Raw genomic sequence first — 21,413 nt, forward strand, 5'->3', positions numbered from 1 at the left:
TTCCAAAAAAAAAGTGTTGTTTTATAAAATTGGACCAACTCAGTTCAAAGCTTAAAAAAATAACTGCAAGTTCATGAAACTTCTTTTAACATACTTCTTACTCCATTTTTATTCTAGTATAGAGTTAGCTGGTTAGTTATCAGAGCACTCTGACAGCAATTTTCCAATACAAAACATAAGAAAGACTGCATTTTTTGTAACAATGAGAGAATATTTGGCATGTTTATGTCAATCGCAGATATTTTGGAATGCAATTAAAAGCGATGTCTGTCTTAGCTTTTCATCTCAGAAGCAAACAAATGTGAACTATACACTGTTGAATCTATTAATGTTAGTTAAGGCCTTATTTATACCAAGATATTATTTAGCAAATTATTAGTGTTAATTTGCACTATTATCAACAACATTTATACTACATTAATTACAGTGAAAATTTCCTTGGTCTAAGTTCATCAGAAACGTGATGTCAGGACATTAGATTTTTGATAGATTTTAATAATGTATGTAAAGACACAAAACATTCTGCTTCCTAAATAAATATTTTAGTTTTATGGTTTACGTGGCCAGAATTTCTATCACTCTCCAACTGACCCCCACTGAAAAAATAACAATTAAAAAATCAAACTCCTATGTATTTGAGGCTTTTGCAAAGTGAAGTTGTAAGTTGAGCCGTTTTTGCTTTGTCTATATTTGTTTTACTTCACTGATCAGTTATCATTGTTGTGTATTGTTGACTTTGCACTGAACTTTACTAAAAGTCCATAGACTGGCAATTTTGTAACTGTGCTTTCACAAGCAGTGACTTCTTTTTTTATAGACAGCATTTCTTAGCATTTGTCATAAAGTCAGAGTGAATTCTCTATTCTTATTCAGTCTGAGCGCCAGTCCCTATACATATTCTAGGTACCAATATTAATGCAATACTTTTCAAATAAAAAACTTTAAAACCACTGTTGATCAGATATGAAAGTTTAAAAAAGCAGCTTAACTTTGTTTCTGTCAAGGAAAAAAAAAAAAGAGAGAGAGCAAGAGCAAGAACAAGAACTGAAATACTGTGAATGATGTACTTTTTGATGATCATTCAACTTTTTAACAGAAAACTACCTAAAGGACTTTGTCATGGTCTTTTCACTTCTTTGTCCTCAACGGTTTGAATCTACTCAGTGTGAGGTTCCAAAGTCATCAGGGCAGATTTAAAGCATTCTTCTGCTTTTCTCAACAGACTAAATTGAGAGTGCCAGAATTCATTTCCCATGTAACCCTTGACAGCTGTCATTGAGAGAAAGCAATCTCTGTCTTCTCTCACCATAATTTACAACTAAGTCCCCAGGGTGGAAGGCAATCAGGGAAACTACTGCCTTAGTTCTGTATGCTGGCCAACTCAAATTCTTTTCTAAAGTACTCCTTACGGCAGCCCTTAGCAACAACACAGGTGTGGATATATATATTTAAAAATCTATAGCTGATGTTAAATGGCACTGCAGGCACAATTTTAGCTTGAGGGACTTTTTAGCTTGAGGGACAGTATTCTCTTGCATAATCATTTGATAAAACTTCATGTATGATGCAAGAATTTTGTTGCACAGAGCACATGCTTAAATTATGCATTCAGTGACTATTCTGTGTCTTATTCATCACTGAGTTGGCTAAACAGATACTACTGGTACAAGAATGAGAACACTGTATCACACAGACAAATTCATACCTTGGGACTGTAATATATTCCTTGAACATTCCATATTTCTGGTCTGCATGGAGAATTAAGTTTTTCTATTCTCCCTATTGTGTTTCAAAGATAATTCAGTTAGAATTGCTTTTGGGTAGCTTTAGGGCAGCATATCTTCATGAAACAAAGTTCTTCTTTCTTAATTTCTAATATTGACTTTTCAGAAGGTAACTTGGCAGGCCTACCCATTAAACCAAAGTTTCAACTTTAAGCAGTTCTATTTTATTTTATTTTAATAATCCGAACTGTACTAAAAAAGGGGACAGCTGTTGTGAATCCTTGTTAAAAATTAAACCTAGGGAAAGACTTGAATAATCCATAGGATGTGAAGAAATTTTGAGAAGAGTTGTAGTTGTGAATGTGCAAAACCTTCAATAAATGTGAGAATTTTGCAATATACTTCAGATTTTTCTTCTATTTCAATAGAATATTCCAATATTAAAATTGGAAGAATTTGGCCAAATAGTTCAATGTTCTGTTTCAACTAAGCCAGTGTATATTTGAGTGCAATAATAATGATATTCACTAAGTAGCAATGGAAAATACATTTTTACTTGCTCTTTTGAACAAATTCTAAAATGTCATTTCACTGTTTATGTTACTGATTTTTACTTTTACAGTATTTTTAGCTGTGCAATATTTCACTGTTTATTTTTAAATGAAACAGTTTATCACTTTGATCTAGAAATAAAATAAACATTCAATATTATGCTTAAAGAAATAGTACTTTCCGATATTCTGGAGTTCTCACAACTCCCAAATGAGATTTCCACGTGACTGATAGTCCACGAAGCCATGGCAAGTTGTCTGCATTTTTGCTCTGGAAGGCCTTTTTTTTTTTAAGGTTTGGGCCTGTAGACGCCTATTATCCACCCCATTCCAGCAAAAGAGAGTACCAGGGCATATGCCACATTTCTGTCCCTCATTCAAAACTTCAGGCAAGGCATTACTTTTCTCCCCAGAGCAGCCCTATCGTGGAGGCACTGTTTGAAAACAGCAGTGTTTTTCACGGTAAAGCAGTTGCAGAGCATTCATTCTGTCTTCACATAGACTATCGAGAAAACATAGCAATGACTTTTTGAAATGGCAGTGGTAGACAAGCTGTCACCTAAGATGTGATAAAGTCTAAGCTCTTAATCAGCCTGAAGATCATTGAAGTGACATCTTTTAACGACTGTCCTGGTGTTCTGGAGGTGGGTATTCTTTATCGCTCCTGTTCATGGTTTGTTGGTTTGAAGAGCAGAAGTTAAGATTTTTTTTATGGTCAGAAAAATGTGTAAGAGGGCATATGAGTCTCTAATGTAATCCTTAATGCCTTCAATTACAGTAAACAGATTTGATTCCAGAAATTGGTCCTAGGACTGTTTGTTTTATCCTGTTGCTGTTTAATATAAAAAAATACGGAAAGGTTCTGCGTATCAGAGATAATTTATAAACCAGGTTTATATTTTCTTATCAATGGAAAACTGACGAAAAGTCAGAAGCATGAAACTAGGGAAAAGTTCAGATTTATAGACAATCTTTTGATCCAAAGGTATTGAACAAGCATAACAATGCTACTGTGCCCTCTTGCCAGTGCAGAAAGTAAGGTATGCAATTAAGTTCTTTTGTATCCTAGGAGTAGTGAAAGGCAAAAGAAGCATAATGGCACTCTTGCAAATCCAGGTATTGGAAATTGATAACCCTCATTTGATAGGAATTAGATTGCATGTGTAGCTGTGTCAGTAAATTCGAAGTCAGACAGACTTGAAACAGTAATGTAGATTACTAAAACAACACCTATACAATGCTCAATGCACATATATTTTTCTTTAAAATTGAAAGAACTGATAATATCTAACAGCTTATGATCATTGAAAGTTCAGAAATTGTACAGTAGAACATATGCATTCTTGCTATACTTAGTGCTTTTAAACATTGGAAGAAGCACAACAGAGTAACTTCCAATCTTTTGAGGGTGATTCAAAGCTCTGTCTTGTATTCATTATCATCTGATCTAGCTGAACAGTATAGAACCCATCTTCCTAATAAAGAACATAAATTCAGACCTTTGTTTCAAAGCTCTTATTTCAGCCATTGTCATTTTATTTTGACTACTTTTAAGGAACAATAATAATATTTTTATTTTTTTTTAAGGCAGCTAAACCCTGTACATAGCTTTGTGAATTATTTAACATTTAAATAGCAAAAAAAATTTGCTTGGCCAAAATTCATGGTTTTAATGGTGGTTTTATTTTCTTCCTGAACAAAATCAAATGAGAAAAAAAATCATTTTGGGGAAAAGAAAAAGTTTGAAATATTGTAATCCAAGCATTTTTATTTTCAAGCATTTATGATAAAAACAGCTAAACCAAGGGCAAACCACCAATGCCACCTGTGCTTGCCTGTGGCTTTCAGTGCAAAAGCTTAAGAATGAAACATTTTGAAAGTAATGCATATAATTCCAGGAATTATATCATTCTTCTTCAAATATATAATTTTCAGTCTTCAAATTTACTCACCTCTACCTTTTTGTTTCTGTACTAGCTTTCACGTAGGAGCAAACTGATTGAAAATGAATGAAATGATGCTGAAAATTAATGTGGAACTTTTTTAACTTTAATGGCTTCATAAGCACTATTGTAACTTTTATTTTCACTGATTCTGAACAATCATGTTATTTTAGCCATGGTACTATAAGTATAACCTGTTTGTATTTGACATCTAGAGCTCCTAGAAAAGAAGTAAAAGGGCAAGAAACTTCATTCTCAGACAAAAAAAAAAAAAAAAAAAAAAACAAACAAAAAACCAAAACCAAAACCCACCCAAAAATCCCAGCAGAAAATAAACTAAAAAATATAAATTACATGGAGGAAGATTCTTGCAAAAGAAATTTTAAGATCACAAGAAACTAAGTTAGGTACACAAACAATATGAATCTTGTCCTATAGCTTCAAAAAAGGTCCAGTAATATGTGTCTGCATGAAAATTTCCACTAGTTTTGTGTTTTCGTTAATGAAATCTCACTGTAAAAGTATACGTGCTCTTTAAGCTGCACATGGCCAATTTTTGATGCTATAGTACTGAGGTAAAACAAATATGGGTAATATTAAATGCAGGCTACTAAACATGCACCTGTACTGTGGATCTGTGTGAGTGCAGCAAGAAGTCCTAGTTGCACCAGGATAAGATTTCTGATACAGGAAAGTTTTAAATATGATGGATAAATTGATATTAATTCACCTTTGAACTATTAAAGTGTTTGGGGTTTTTTTTTATTCCAGAGGATTTTTACAGTCAGAAAAGACAATTAACTTCCATACTTTTTTACCTGTATAGAGATTATTTAAAGAAAGAGCTGCTCTTGCTGGTAATCAATACGGTTGCTAAAATAGGTAGATATCAGTAGAATGGAAAAGTGTTATTTTGCTGTAGTTACTTTTCAGTATGCAGTTTCATTGCAAAATGGTGTACTGATTAGAGCATGGACATAGATCTCAGAAGACCCGAGTTCAGTTCTGCACCAGTACAAATATACCATACAACCTTGGACATCAGTGTGTGATATGATGGGTCACAATACCGATATTGTGTTATTGTAAAGTTGGGGATCAAAACTGCATTATAATAGAATAGCAATTTTAGCTAAATAGCAAGATTGTGAAACATTCACTTCTGCATTTGAAATTAAATGTATCTATATTTTTAAACTAAACAGTGCCTGGGCATGGGAACTAAATTGCCTCTACTAATTAAGAAGGTTCTGCAACAAGTTTTTCATTTGAACCAAGTAGCACATCCACAGGAATTGTTCGGAGCATGGTTCAAGGGTTAGCATGGGCAGCAGGACCATTCCTGATGAGCAGTTCAGAGAAATTCACCTGAGACTGGAGGGTATCAGAGCACAACAGCATAGACATGGCCACTGTCTACTGGCCTCATGCCAGAGAACAAGTGCTGGTATTCTTCATATTAATACAGATGTAGCTTCAAATGTTAGGTATAGACACATGTAGAGAGATTGAGTTTAAGGATATGTTTGTACAAGGCAACTTATAAATATGCAGAGAATGCAGGCTAGTTCCAAAAGCAGAAGCTACACTGCAGCATCTACACAGCACTACATCACATCTAATTGCCTAAGAAACAGGGTTAATTGGGGTGTGACGTGTGTTGCATCTGGGAGCTGTGCTAGTTTCTGTAACAAAGAATTGCACTGTGAATATAGACATATGAGCTCATTCAGATCTAGCGTAATATTTTGGTAGGATTGCATGTCAGTGGGCTGTATGTTTTACAAACTTTCACTTCTGTCTCTGTTCTATGGTGATAGTTATATTGCCGGGGAAATAATTAGATTTAGTTGACAGTGATTAGTAATAATGGAAAAAAGCTGTAACAAAGAATGAAATATATTTTTTTGTGTAATGTAAAAAGAATAAAGCATTTTCTCTTGATAGTACTCTTAAATAGAGATTCCCAGAAGCAGGAATTTTCAGAGTTCTTCAAACCAAGTACAGAGACACAGACTTCCACATCCAAATTTTTCACAACTTCCAAGGAACAGTGAGATTTTAGGACTTTGCATTTTTCCCTCCTGTATGGGACAGAAAAAACGTCAGGAGGTAAAAAGGTATTTGCTTCTGTCAGTGAAATCCCAGTGTAAGCGCATATTTATTTAACCTGCACATATCTGATTTATGTATAAAATTTATAAGGTTATAACACTAACTTTAAATAAATGTTCATAGCATTAAATAGAAGCTAAATTGTTATAATGTAGGCTAAATGTAACTTCTCTGGTGAATTATTTCATAGGATTCACCAAAAAACAGAATGGGAATAGTTTCAATTAGGAGACTCTGTAGCTTTACTACTCCTCAGGAAAAAAAAAAAAACAGGTCTCTTCCATTAACCACATCTGTTCATCAGTCTAGAGAATACCTTACTAATGCTTTATGTACGTCATTGTAATACCTAATGTTTTTTAAATGTATTTTGCTTTTCTGTGCAATTTTATTTTCGGTGTTTTTAATAACAATCAATAGATGGCAAATAGGTTTGCTTCATGCCAAAGAGTGTTCGCCTTCTCTCCCCACTCCCAAGTATTACTTCTAAAATAATTTTTATGAAGGAAAAATTTGGATTCATATGGGATGTTCTTTACACCTAGGTGTATGCTTGTCTAGAATCCATTGCAAGATTGAAACCATGAACATTTAATACTTTTAAGATTATGCCTTTAAAAGAGAAAGAAAAATAAAAACTATTTTAACTGCTTTTCACCCGAAATCAAATTTTAGGATGTTAATAGTTCTTTAAAATTCTGATACTTTTTAGCTGATTGAATGAAATATTCTTTCAATGAATGAACATTTGCAAAAGCTGACTTGTTCTACTGTATTAGCTAATCAGTAAATTTAAATTATATGTATGACAAAACTTAATCTTTTGAAAAAAATATGATTCAGGAGTAAAAAACAGTGCATTAGTGACTCCATAGGTCTTACCTCTAAAATGATAATGCTATCTGACGTTCTTCTCCTTTGGTTTCTTTTTCATGAAAATTAATTTGAACTAGATGATATACTTGAAAGGTAGATTCCTGTCATTGTTTGATGAGCTGTAATTTATAATACTAATAATATTCTAAGTCTTTCTTTATTTATACCATTATGTTTAGAGTGAAGACAGGGGAGGGGTGGAGAAGGCATTTATAACTTTTTAGACAGCTTTCAGATGAATAGACAGCAAAGTTGGGAGTTTGCAATGGAGACGTCAGTGTCTCTTCATAATTTTCTACTAAGAAACCATCATGTTCACTGCGGGATATAAAACAAAGGATTGGGGAGGGTGGATATACCTTATATAAAAACTAAACAGTCATGACAAAACCCATAATTTTTTAGGGTTTTAACTGCTATCTGAAAAATAACTTCATGCTTTTTGGTGCTTACCCTCACTCCTGCTCCACTATCAAATATTTGATTTTTCACCATCTTCCTTCTTCTGTTCTACACATTAATAACAGAAAATGTTCTTGTTAATGTCAGAAGCAATTTTTATGATTACAGGAAATTAAAAAATAAATATGCTAAAGTGCTATTTAAACTATGTACTGGTTTAATTTTAATTTGGTTTCCTTCACATAAAAATTACATAAAAGACCAAAGTAAGCCTACCAAGAGAACGATACAAAATTCCTCCAATTTCTCTTTTATCTTCAAACTACTTGTACGTCCAAGACCGTTACAAGAACTAGGGTAAAATCATAGTATTATTTTCAAAGTAAAAAGATCTTAGGAGACTTACTTAGGAGTCAACATATCTGATATTTAAGTCAAATAAAAACCACAAAGGATATCAAATGGACCACAGTCATGGGCTGCTAGTGAAGTAACAAGGAAATGACTGTTACACTATCTATGACATTGCTATTATGCACCAGTGATGAACACTGTTTGTCTTACAGTGGTGAACTGTTCTGATCCTGGCTTTGTGGAAAATGCAATTCGGCATGGACAGCAGAATTATCCTGAAAGTTTCAAATACGGAACAAGTGTGGCATACCATTGCAAGAAGGGCTTTTATCTGCTGGGGTCATCTGCTTTGACCTGTAAAGCTAATGGCTTATGGGATAGATCACTACCAAAGTGTTTGTGTAAGTATTCATTCAGTTGGACTAACATTAAAGAATGGTGCATGATTTTTAGTCATGATAGAAAAAAAAAAAAAAAGTGCAGTCATCTATTGAGGAACAAAACCTGACTTTAGGATCAATGTATTGCAAATTGTACAGCTCAGCAAGAAAACATTAAGGCAAGATGTCATAAAACTTGTCATTATTAAAAATGGGTTTAGAGGGAACTGTGGACCTGTTATTTCAAATGCCAGAAAGTTAAGATTAATTTCCCCTTTTGGTATATTGTTAAGATATCTGAAAATGGCCAGGGAAATCTAAAATGATTATTTATATGTTATCATTTAGATTGATAGTCTAAGACCATTAATGCCTATCTCAGAATTGTTTTACAGAGGTATTGAAGTGTGTACGTGAGAACAAACTTATGAAATGTTGTATAGGAAAATTTTGCTCAAGAGGGTCTTCTCATAGCATCACTTCATACTTTGTCCATCCTTTTTTCCTGAGAGAAAGAGGAAGTCTGGTGTTTCCTATAATCAATTCAGTGAGCTTCAGATCTCCAGAAAATAACAGTTTGGCTGACTTTCATTTTGCATTGAGATATTTTTCTTCTCTGACCACTATTAATTTTCTGACATTAGATTTCTGAATTACAATGCAATTATAGAAATAATAAATGAAATAAAAGTATACTTTAATTTGCAAACACATTATTTTAAAGTTTTTGCTTTACAGAATTGTGATTGTTTACTTAAATGATTTATTTTATGAATTTACATTTATATACCAATCAGACCAATAAATGTAACTAGGTTAATTAATTTGTTTCTTTTTTATGCTTGCTTTCTTCTTGCTACTATGTATCTATCCACATGACCCAAGCAGTTTTGTTTTGATTTTCACAACGATCTATGCTTTCAATCTGTCAATGAGAGCTATAATCTGAAAATTGGGTTTACTCACATTTCAATAATAAAATAATTAAGCAAAATACAACATTTTAAATACAAAATACCTGCATAAAATTGTTCATTTGGCAAGAATATTTTAGTGATGCAAGCATGTGCCTTACTTTTTGTTTCTTAGAAAAACCATTATGAAAGTCCAATTCTCTTGGTGATCCCTTCCTACTTCCAGGACTGGGATTTCAGTGTGAAGGGACACTCCTGATGCAAGGGGCAGAAGAGGATGGGGAATCTAAATCACCTAGAATAGCTACCCATCTTTCCGCATCAAGTGTTTCGGAAATTTGGTAGCATTTACATGGCTTTCTGCTTTTAGGCAGAACTCGAGGAAAGTTGTAGGTGTCCATCCCCTCAGAACAGGAATTCCTGACCTTGCTCTGGGGACTATTGATTGAGGCCAAGGGAACTTTCAAATGAGCCTGGGAGGTGCCTACATTCCTCAATCACCTACTGGATTAGCTGCTGCTAATTTGCTGCTGATGGACTGAAACACTATCTGAATCCTAAATATCACCAGGACAAATTTAACATTCTTTCCCCTAAGAAAAACTCAGTGAAATGAATAGGCTCTTTCTATGAGAAAGATCTGTTTATCTATTCACAGGTGAAGTCACTCAGAGTCTTTTCAAGTACTGTGAGAGAGATTTAATTTTCAAAGGTTATCAGTGATAATCTCTTTTTTTCAAGTGTAAGATTGCTTTTGGTGATATAGGGCAAAGTGCTTGGAGAGGCAGGTGAGATAAATTTTGAACCCAAAGTGAACGCAATATTTACCATGAACAATCCTAGTTCAAGAGTAAAAAATAGAAACACACTGCTCTTTTACATGCAAGACAATACCTATGAATGTCATTGCTTAAAAATGGATGATTCTTTTCTTCTTCATAAACTGGGAAAATTTCATTCTACTCGCTACAAAATATTATACAGCCACATTAAGGTGACCTATGTATCATTTTTTTCCAAAACCTCTGATCACCCACTGCAGCTCCTTCCAGAATTGTAGCAGTACTAGCATTTGCATGGTACTGAAGCAAGCTCATTAAGGCAGCTGATCTGGCTGAAAACCAAACACTGTTTTTTTCTGTGGGACTACTGTTCAGCCAGATCAGTGTCCTGATTTGGTTTACCATTTGCTATATGAATGCTTAAGCCAGCCCAAGGAAAGCAAGAGAAACACAGAGCAGTGAAAGAGTGGTGGTCAGGACCGTGCCTTTTGGCAGAAATCCACTGTGTGGTCAGTTTGACATTATCATGGGACCCAGTATAACACAAATAATTTTGATGTCTGTCAGGAGTAATAGTCATCAGAATAACAGCCTTTTTTCTTTCTAAAAATATATTTGACCCATAGATCATTCACTCAAGTAACTCATAAAGCTGCTCAAGTTCAACTGCTCTGCTTAATTGTTGCCTGTTTGTGTGACTGTTTACTGAAGTAATGAAAAATTTCTTTTCTTTGACTTTTCTTTCTCTACTACATGACCAAAGATTTACATAAAAAACATTCAGAATTTGATTTCTAGTTCTCCTTAAGATGACTTATGTTTCCACATATAACAGATCTGAACTACTTGTTTGCAAATTATTCTGTACCAAAATTATTTATCTGAATTTTTTCTCAAAGTGTACACATTAACTTAAGCATAAATATGATTCATAATTTACAAAAATGATCAGTAATCCATTTTCCTCTTGCTCACTTTAGTGCAACACATTGCTATAATAATACTAGAGATGAAGTTTTTTTATTTCTCTGTACTGTCTAAACTGCATCTAGTTATTTTACAGATATGATACAGCTACTTACCATTACAATATCTGTAACATATAAGCATATTGCAACATCAATCTTAATTTGTTTCTTCTTTCCAACCTTAACAGAGATAATGTGTATTATTTGTAGGGAAGGACAGTGAACGGAAACGAATGAGGAAAGAGAGCTCTGTATATTTTCAGGGAAAGGCTAAACTGGATGGGTTAGTTTTACATGTAATTTTATGTTTAATCTTACAAATGACCAGTAAATCATATATAGCAACAGCAAAACTGAAGATATGAAGGAGTTGAAATCCAGACAGAAGTTTATGTTGTGTGGAACCAGCCTTGTATGTAAAGGTTATAATAAGTTTTTTTTTTCTGTGCCATGAAAATATCTTATAATATTGTGCTCTTTCCTCTGTTAGCCATTTCTTGTGGACATCCTGGGGTACCTGCCAATGCAGTTCTTTCAGGAGACAAATTTACATACGGATCCATAATTCACTATTCCTGCATAGCGGGTCGAAGGCTCATAGGAAATTCTACTAGGGAGTGCCAAGAAGATAGCCACTGGAGTGGGACTCTCCCTCACTGTTCAGGTACTTGTACCAACCATCATCTGAATGTCACATTGTAATTACATGAATAAGGCTATTCTCAAGCAATTTTTAACTACAATCAGATATTTGTTCTGTTTCTTTTCCAAGTATATTTTAATTTCACCAATAGCCACTCAGCTGAATTATAGCCATTTATTGAAATATTCTTATATATGGTCTCATTCTCTTTGTCATTACTTCATAACTTTACTCCTTGGCTAGATGCTCTAGTTGTATACTGCAGTATATAGAAGCCACAAAACAGTATTTAAAACCTGGAAGAGTTCTGCTTAAAAAGGATGGAATGTATTAAATTTTACTTTTATGAAGAAGTCATAAAACATTACACAGTTTTGATGAAGTCAAGAGCTCAGATGACAATTGGCTACTAAGAACATCCACAGTGTATTAATAAGTTTTGTAAGGGAAACAAATCTACACGTTTCAGTATATAAGAAAACAAACACCTGACAGATTTCAGAAGAAAATTTCCTAATGAGAAAATTGGTGCATAATTACACTTTACAGAATCTTCTTATAACTTCCCCTAAGGACCTGGACATGCCCACTGTTGGGCTGATCTGATTGAATGTGGTTCAATTCATATTTGACCTAATTTAAATAGGTGTAAGGTATTGAAATTCTGTACTTTGAAAAAACTCTAAATAAGTGTTCTTTGAAAATGGTCCATTCATAAACTGATTCTGCAAGGATGCTGAGCAGAATTTGAAACACTGAGGAAAGGAAGTGAATTTAAATCACTAATGTTTCTTTTTTGTTCTCTTCTGCTCAAGGAGGAAAGCATTTACTTAGAGTCTTCTCACACCGCTAGATCTCACTGCCATCATGGTGTCTATGCCTAGACCTGAAAAGAATCTCTGCAGAACAATCATATGGATAGTTTCCACACAGAAGTGACCTTTTCTTGCTTATCTTAAGCCCACATTTATGTCACTTTCACCTTTTTATTCAGTATAAAATGCCAGATCTCAGATTGCACCAAGACTTTGAAATTTTTAAGGTCAGAGCCCTCTAGCGCTGTTGCCCAACATTTCCCACCACAAGGAAATTTCTCATGCTGGTGGAAAGAAATTTTAATCACTAATAATTGAGACTCTTCAGATATCAGTCATGAATATGATAGTATTTTTATAGACTCATAGATTTTTAAAACGTTAAAGACCATTGTAATCATCTCTGACAACGGGGAAAATATTTCTAGTGTAACTAAAACATTGTTACTGATACAGAATTTAATTTTCTAAGTTTGAACATGACATGACACCATCTTGAAAGTAGGTGATTCCCTAGGAAAATAAGAAATCTCTCTCTGTTAACTCAAGTAAAAAAACCCAAACAAAACCTCCTAAACAAACAGCCAAAAAACCCTAAAAAGGTGTCTCATTCCTCTAAGGCATTTAGAATTATAAAAATAACTACATTTTCTATGTTAGGTATTCAGGAGATTACTCCATTCAAAAAACAATATGAATAATTTGTATTCATAATGTCAGTGAAAAAATGATTGTGCCCAGGAAAACTGAGACAGCTAATTGGTTTTATACTCAAGGGATATGAAAAAGAGTCCCAATATAACACTTGTAACCTGTCATCTGTTTCTGCATGGGGTTTATTTCTTTATTATATATCAATATATGTTTGAATGCATGATTGTATAAATATGATCTCAGGGTTTGTTGTCACCTGGGACCTGTTGCAATGACGGACACTTGTGTCTTATGAGTTAAGTGATAGCTGAGGTTTTTGTTTAAGATGATTCACACTCATTTTTCAGTAATGGATATATAGTCATCTACATTGGTAAATAAAAAAGGGTCTAGACCTTCATAATGCTAACTGCTTTTGTCTATACCCTTTGACTATAAACTTGCATGGCTGCAGTTTAAACTTTCTCCAACACAAAACTAGGTGTGCCAAAGAAAAAACATCTGGTCCTTCATCTGGAATAATTCCCTGAGCAAAGTTGCAAAGCAAAGTGGGACATCATCAGAATTTTAGAATCATAGATCCTTGTGCCCTGAACAATTCCTGCAGTCTTTGCATTCACAAGCTAAAGTATGTGCCACATATCTGTTTCATGCTGTAAACATGCGACAGTGGTAGCCTGAATCACAGCCCTCATGTTAATTTCACACATTTTAAGCAGACAAAAAAGTCTGTGAAATAGCAGTGTCTTGGAGTAAGGGGAAGCAGATGGCATCCAGGGGCCACATCTGGACTGCTGATTGAACAGTGCCAGGGCATAGGTCATGGATGCTAGTACTTGATCATCTAGACCATTGTGCCCTTAGAATTGTCCACAGAATGGTTTTCAGCCATCCTAACTAGAACTCCGTCAAACAATGCACAAATACTTTGCAAGTTGGTGGTGTGCTGGAGATCATTCTCAACAGCCACTTTGGATGCAGCCACCCTGTTTTGGAGAGTGAGTTTAGCAGTATAGATGTGGACAGAATATACCAGCTGGCTTCAAGATACTCACACTGTTTACAAGCATGTATTTAGACAAGGAAATCTAAGTCCAAATGCTGTAGGGCAGAGTGACAAGGGCAATCTATTCTAGAAGAAGCTAGTACTAAACAAAGTGGATACAACCGAAGCCCACAAGTTAGCCTTCAATTCAGGAACTGTGTCTTGATCTCTTTTTATGAGGAAGCATGATTGTACCCAAAGTGTCTGTCTCAGACTTGCTATACTGAAAATCTTATGCCACAGACATAATCATACTTTCTGACTTCAGAAAGTTTTCATTTCTAAAATAAAGGTTTGAGTTTTCTCAGTGTTTTGCTACCGTTATTCCTTTGTTCAAGATTTTGTCCTTCATCTGAGAGGAGTGCCTATGATGAAAAACCTACATAAGAAGATACAGACTTCAACCCATGGAATTTTTTATGAATATTTTGAAAAAAACCCAAACAACAGTTTTAATAGAAATTCAGTCTAGATTTATGACTTAAAAATGGAGAATAACGGATAATGTTGCTGTGAACCACATTTTAGCCACAGAGGCATTTAGGAGAGAGACAATTTTATGTCAAAATTTATAATAAATTGTTGATACTGACAATCTTGGGTAGCATTTCCTGTAGCAGCCACTTTATCTGATAAGGCAATTGACTGGTTCATCAGACCTATGAGCACATGTTTGAGAGGTCTGTTTTGCAGCACCTTCTTTCGCTTCTAAAATTGTAACCAGTACTTGCATAGCAATTTAAAGGATAAGGAAAATGATGTGGTGTCCTTTCCATTCTTGACAGGCGCAGAGGGCCACGTACTATTTAGTCTTGTCTGTGGGTATATGTTTTCAAATATATTTCTCAAGAAACTTGAATATGGTTTTCTTCACTCTTGCTGTTATCTAATTTTTCTTATTAGAAGTTATTACTAGCAGAGAAGTTGAACAATAAAATACAATGTGTAGAAAATGTTATTTATGTCAAAAAGACAAAAATTTGTTGAACTGACAAAAAATGTCAGGGGTGCTTCCTGTGTTCACAATTATCTTTTATCTATTATTTATATCACATTCTATGTTTAGGTATATATAGGTCTGAGATAAGAAGTAGGCTAAAAAGACATGTTATTTTCATCTTTGTCTTTGGTTTCACATCCTGGCACTGGAAGAAAATGGATTCATTATAACAGAAACAATGCAGTTAGTAGTACTATTCGCAAGGGAGTATCTTCACTACCACTACCTTTGCACATAATGTCTCTGTCAATAATTTTGCTCTGTTGTGTTTTACAGGAAATAATCCTGGCTATTGTGATGATCCAGGAGTACCAGCTCATGGGTCTAGACTAGGGGATGAGTTCAAAATAAAAAGTCTGCTACGTTTCTCATGTGAAATGGGCTATCAGCTCAGAGGATCTGCAGAACGAACATGCCTCCTTAATGGTTCCTGGTCAGGTATACAGCCTGTGTGTGAAGGTAGGTATTGACACCATCAGCATTTATGACACCATTGAATGACATTAACTAATGACATTTTATTCTTTAATTAAAAAGAAATTCTATGCCAGAAATATACTTTCCTATTACTTTGCAGAAATTTGATATAAAAGAGTTTGCAAGCAGTTCATGTTTTGCTTGAAAACCTAAATCCAAACTGATAAAGTTTTGGAGTATATATTTATAAGAAGGTTGTGAGAAAATAATTCTAGTTAAACAAATATTGAGCCTGAAAATGGAGAATAGATATACGAGTTAAATGTAAAATTAAACAAATGCTTGTGATTGAAGATATGAAAATGGAGTGATAAATAAATCTGTCATTCATCTTCTAGCAATACAATATATAAATCTTCTATTTCTATGTAATGTCTATGAATCAAGGGCTGAACAGATGATAAAATAATGTTGTATCCTTAACTAAGTATAAATTAATATATATATCCCCACATAAGTTAGTCTAATTTTTATGAGATATACTATTTTTATGCTAGCTCTTTCAGAAGAAATGCAACAGAGAATATTTCTGGAAATCATACTGATGAATAAGATAAAAAAGATAATAAAGAATTTTTATGCTTTTTATGCACTGTTGGAATTGGAAAGCAGTAATGCAAGACTTTAGATTCAGTTTTAAAATTACTCCTTATTTTCCAAGAAAAGTTACTTTATCTAATTCATTGGAGTGGACAGATTCTGTAGTATCTGCTGTCTTCTATACTAAATGATAAAATGGAAGATAGGACAAAATCTTTTTAACAAACTTGTTACATTTTTTCACTTAGGGATTTTATCACAGTATCCTCATCTAACAATTGTTCTTTTGCAGTATTCTTCAGCACAGACTAATCTTCTGTCAGTGTAGATATTACCATAACTGTATGAAAATGGCAGTGGCCATGGGATCAGTATTTCCAGCAGAAAATTGAAGTTTTGCAATGTCCTTTCTTCTTCCCTTGCATGAAGACATTAAGTATAGTAGGACAGCAGCACTCAGTGGCAATTAGCGGTGTTTGAAATGTTGCTGTTTTTTCTTTCTTTTATCTTTTTGCTTCAATCTTCTGTTTTCAGAAAAAAGAAAAAAAAAAAAAAAACAAAGAAAAAAGCCCCTTTCTTTCCATTTTTCTCTTCTCCTTCAATTTTTTCCTGTTTAGTATAAATAAGGATGAGATTAGGAACCCGTACAAGTTCCAGTTCCAACATACTCAATTATTCTCTTTAGTATTTGAAACTTTTATACATAAAAAGTGAATAAAACTTCACTAAAACAAAGACATTTAGGTATTATTCCAAACATCAGTAATGCTCAGAGTAATTTTTAATCAGCAAACTGTGCTTATTTTAATGAATCCTATAATCTATAACTATTAGATTATAACTGTTAGATTCTAACTATTATGCTGTGGGCCATCCAGCTGGGGGTCCTAGTGGACCTGGGGATGTTGGTTGACAGCCGGCTGCATACGAGCCAGCAGTGTGCCCAGGTGGCCATCATCCTGGCTTGTATCAGAAATAGCTTGGCCAGCAGGACTAGGGAAGTGATCGTCCCCCTGTACTCAGCACTGGTGAGGCAGCACCTCGAATACTGTGTTCAGTTTTGGGCCCCTCACTACCAGAAGGACATTGAGGTGCTGGACGGTGTCCAAAGAAGGGTAACAAAGTTGGTGAAGGGTCTAGAGCACAAGTCTTATGAGGAGCGGCTGAGGGAACTGGAGTTGTTTGGTCTGGAATAGAGGAGGCTGAGGGGAGACTGTATTGCTCTCTACAACTACTGAAAGGAGGTTGTAGCGAGGTGGGTGTCTGTCTCTTCTGCCAAGTAACACGCGATAGGACAAGAGGAAATGGCCTCAAGTTGCATCAGGGGAGGTTTAGGTTGGATATTAGGAGCAATTTCTTCATTGAAAGGGTAGTCCGGTACTGGAACAGGCTGCCCAGGGAAGTGGTTGAGTCTCCATCCCTGGAGGTATTTAAAAGTTGCGTGGATGTGGTGCTTAGGGGCATGGTGTTGAGGTGGACTTGGCAGCGTTAGTTTTATGGTTGGACTTTCTGATCTTAAAGGTCTTTTCCAACCTAAATGATTCTATGATTCTATAATCAGCAATGTGCCCTTGCTGCAGGGAAGGTTAGTGGTATCCCAGGCTGCTTTAGGAGGAAAGTGATCCTTCCCCTCTACTCAGCACTAGTGAGGCAGCATCTGGAGTGCTGGGTCCAGTTCTGGGCCCCTTAGTACTAGAGAGACATGGACTTACTGGATAGAGTCCAGCAAAGGGCCATTAAGATGATGAATGGACTAAAGCATCTCTCCTCTGGGGAAAGGCTGAAAGAGCTGGAGCTGTCCAGACTAGGGAAGAGAAGGCTCAGGGGGGGATCTTATCAACATATATAAAAATCTGAAGGCAAGGTGCACAGAAGATGGAGCCAGGCTCTTTTCAGAGGCGCCAAGTGACAGGACAAGAGGTAATGGGCACAAACTGAAACACAGGAAGTCTGTCTGAACATCAGGAAACACTTTTTTCCTGTGAGGCTGACTGAGCACTGGCACAGGTTGCCCAGAGTGGTGGTGGAGTCTCCATCCTTGGAGACGGTCAAAAGCTGTCTGCGTATGGTCTTGGGCAACTGAATTTCAGTGGCCCTGATTGACCAGGTTACCTCCAGAGGTCCTTTCCAATCTCAACCATCTGTGATTCTTTGATTCTGTGATTCACATAAATATGAAGATTTAATCATTGCTTTCAGAATGCGATAAATTGAATTAAGCAAATATGAGGGAATGTTAAAAGTAAAATAAGTATTATAAGAAGTTTAAGGATTATTTTATGGTCAGCTACTGTCAAGTTATCATTTTGTCAAATGTTAAGCATCTGCAGACCTGTTGTCTTTGCATAAACTCCATGAATACATTTAGCCTTAATGAATGCATCCAAACTTTCCTAACGCAGCTCAGTGTTGTACCTGCACATGGTCTTTAATTTGTTTTATTAATATTATTATAGCATCATAGAATGGTTTGGGTTGGAAGGGACCTTTGAAGATAATCTAGTCCAACCTCCCTGCCATGGGCAGGGACATCTTTCAGTAGATTAGGTTACTCAAAGCCCCACCCAGCCTGACCTTAAACACTTCCAGGGATGGGACATCCACAGCTTTGCTGGGCAAGCTGTTCCAGTGCCTCACCACCTGCATGGTAAATAATTTCTTCCTTATGTCCAATCTAAATCTACCCTCTTTCAGTTTAAAACTGTTACCCCTTACTCTGTCATTACAGGCCTGGTAAAAAGTCTTTTTCCATCTTTCTCATAAGCCTCCTTTAAATATTGAAAGGCCACAATAAGGTCTCCCAGAGCCTTCTCTTCTCCAGGCTGAATAACAACAACTCTCTCAGCCTTTCTTCAGAGGAGAAGTGTTCCAGCCCTCTGATCATTTTGTGGCCCTCCTCTGCACCCACTCTAACAGATCCATGCCTTTCTTATGCTGGGGGCTCCAGAGCTGGATGCAGTAGTCCAGATAGGGTCTCACAAGAGTGGAGTAGAGGGAGAGAATCCCCTCCCTGGACCTGCTGACCATTCTTCTTTTTATGCAGCTTGGGGTGTGATTATGACTGGAATTCCTCCAGTTCTCTAAGGAGGAAGGAGTGGCACAGACAAACTGCTGTGTATTGACTGTAACTCCCCATCCTCTGTCTCCTCTGCACCACTCGTGGTGCAGGTAGAGGAGCCTGAAGTGACGAATGAAGTTAACCCTGTAAAAGAGGGGAGGAAAGGTGTTGTTTTAATGTTTGTCTTTTTGTCTCTATCCAAATCTATTTTAATTGGTAATGAAATAAAGCAATTGTCCCCATCTTGAGTCTGTTTTGCCCACAATGGTAATTGATAAGCAATTCCCCTGTCTTCATCTCGACCCATGAGCTTTGTCGTCCTTCCCGCTGAGGAGGGGACAGTGAGTGAGCAGCTGGGTGGTCATTTGGCTGTTAGCCACAGGCTAATCCACCACAATATTCCAAGCCATTAAGTTTTATGATACTTATATTTGATCATATCATTGTATTAGACTAAATCATTTCACTTCTCAAGACACTACACTTACTTGTGCTGTAGGAAGAGTAGAAAGAGTTGCCAGCTTTTGAAAGCTCTGCCAGAAACAGTTGAAGTATGGTCTCCCAGACTTACAAACCACTTCATGCTCCATGGAAGATTGAAGGGAAGAGTTTGATTTAGATGCACATTTCTTCCTAACTCTTGATTAACCCTGTTAATCTCTTAACGCCATGATAGTTTTATTTTATTCCTATGAAGAGGAGTAGTGTCTGTCCAACAGTGGAATTTTATCGTGCTTTTGTCAGTGTCCAGTCTACCGGGGTGCTCAAATAAAGATGCTTTAGAGAAAAGTTAGAAAAATTCAAAACAAACAAACAAATCCTTCTCATGATTCGCTGGTCCACTGGAAAACAAAATCCACTAAACCCTCCCAAAAAACCAACATATAGTCAAAGTAAACCACTGTCGAATCTTGGATATATGAAGCTGAAACATAATCATTGCCTTAATGTATAGCTACAGATGTCAAAAAGATGTGGAAGCCAATACAGAATGTCTGTTGTTTTCTTGATTCAAAAAAAAAAATGGACAGGAAGATGATAATTTACTATTTATGCATTTTTACAATTGGAAGAGGAGATATCAGAAGACAGGAAGAGAATAAAAAAAAAATGTGTCCAAAGACAAAACAGAGGTACAGTTCTGTCAGAAAGTCCTGAATGAGCTTTCTTCTCTCCAGTGACTGTATTGGGTGGAGTTGAACATTTACAAGCAGTGCAAACTATCTGAATCAGCTATTGAAAAAATAAAACAAACCAAATCATAGAATCATAGGAACAGGTTGGAAGGGACCTCAAGGATCATCTGGTCCAACCTTTCTAGCACAATCTTAGACGAGATGGCCCAGCACCATGTCCAGCTGAGTCTTAAACGTAGCGTAGTCTTCAGCGTAGTGGAGTCAACCACTTCCCTGGGGAGATTATTCCAATGATTGACTGTTATTGTGAAAAATTTACCTCTCGTGTCCAATCGGAATCTCCCTGGGAGTAACTTGTACCCATTACCCCTTGTCCTCACCATGTGACTCCTTGTAAAAAGGGAGTCACCATCTTCTTTGTAACTACCCTTTAAGTACTGGTACATGGTGATGAGATCACCTCTAAGCCTCGTTTTCTCAAGGCTGAACAAACCCAGCTCTCTCAGCCTATCCTCATATGGCAGGCTTCCCAGACCCTTGATCATCTTGGTGGCCTTTCTCTGGACCCCCTCCAGCCTGTCCACATCTTTTTTGTATAACGGGGACCAGAACTGTACACAGTATACCAGATGTGGCCTGACAAGCGCCGAGTAGAGTGGGATAACGACTTCTTTATCTCTGCTGGTGATGCCCTTTTTGATGCAACCCAGCATCCTATTGGCCTTCTTGGCTGCAGCAGCATGCTGTTCACTCATATTGAGCTTCCTGTCCACCAGGACCCCCAGGTCCCTCTCCACAGAGCTGCTTCCCAGCCAGGTAGATCCCAGCCTGTGCTGCACTCCTGGATTATGTTTTCCCAATTGCAAGACCTTACACTTGTCCTTGTTAAACTTCATAAGGTTCATGTTAGCCCACTCTTCCAGCCTATCCAGATCATCCTGCAGGGTGGCTCTCCCTTCCAGAGTGTCTACTTCCCCACTCAATTGGGTGTCATCTGCAAACTTCATCAGGCTACACTTGATCCTGTTGTCCAGAT

At 36.1% G+C, this 21,413-nt stretch overlaps 1 protein-coding gene across 2 annotated transcripts in view; it reads left to right on the forward strand.

The window, feature by feature from the left end:
* The window catches only part of CSMD1 (CUB and Sushi multiple domains 1), a 1,270,279-nt gene that overhangs the window by 1,213,098 nt on the left and 35,768 nt on the right, over window positions 1–21,413 (forward strand). For both annotated transcript variants that reach the window (XM_087775441.1, XM_087775442.1), the window contains exons 55-57: window positions 8,178–8,366; window positions 11,500–11,673; window positions 15,443–15,625. In XM_087775441.1, the coding sequence (XP_087631567.1) occupies window positions 8,178–8,366; window positions 11,500–11,673; window positions 15,443–15,625 (546 nt within the window). The remainder of the gene's footprint in view (window positions 1–8,177; window positions 8,367–11,499; window positions 11,674–15,442; window positions 15,626–21,413) is intronic.

The sequence above is a fragment of the Nipponia nippon genome, unplaced genomic scaffold, assembly GCF_047370975.1.
Source record: "Nipponia nippon isolate SJK-2023a ecotype South Korea unplaced genomic scaffold, ASM4737097v1 scaffold_4, whole genome shotgun sequence".
Lineage (NCBI taxonomy): Eukaryota > Metazoa > Chordata > Aves > Pelecaniformes > Threskiornithidae > Nipponia > Nipponia nippon.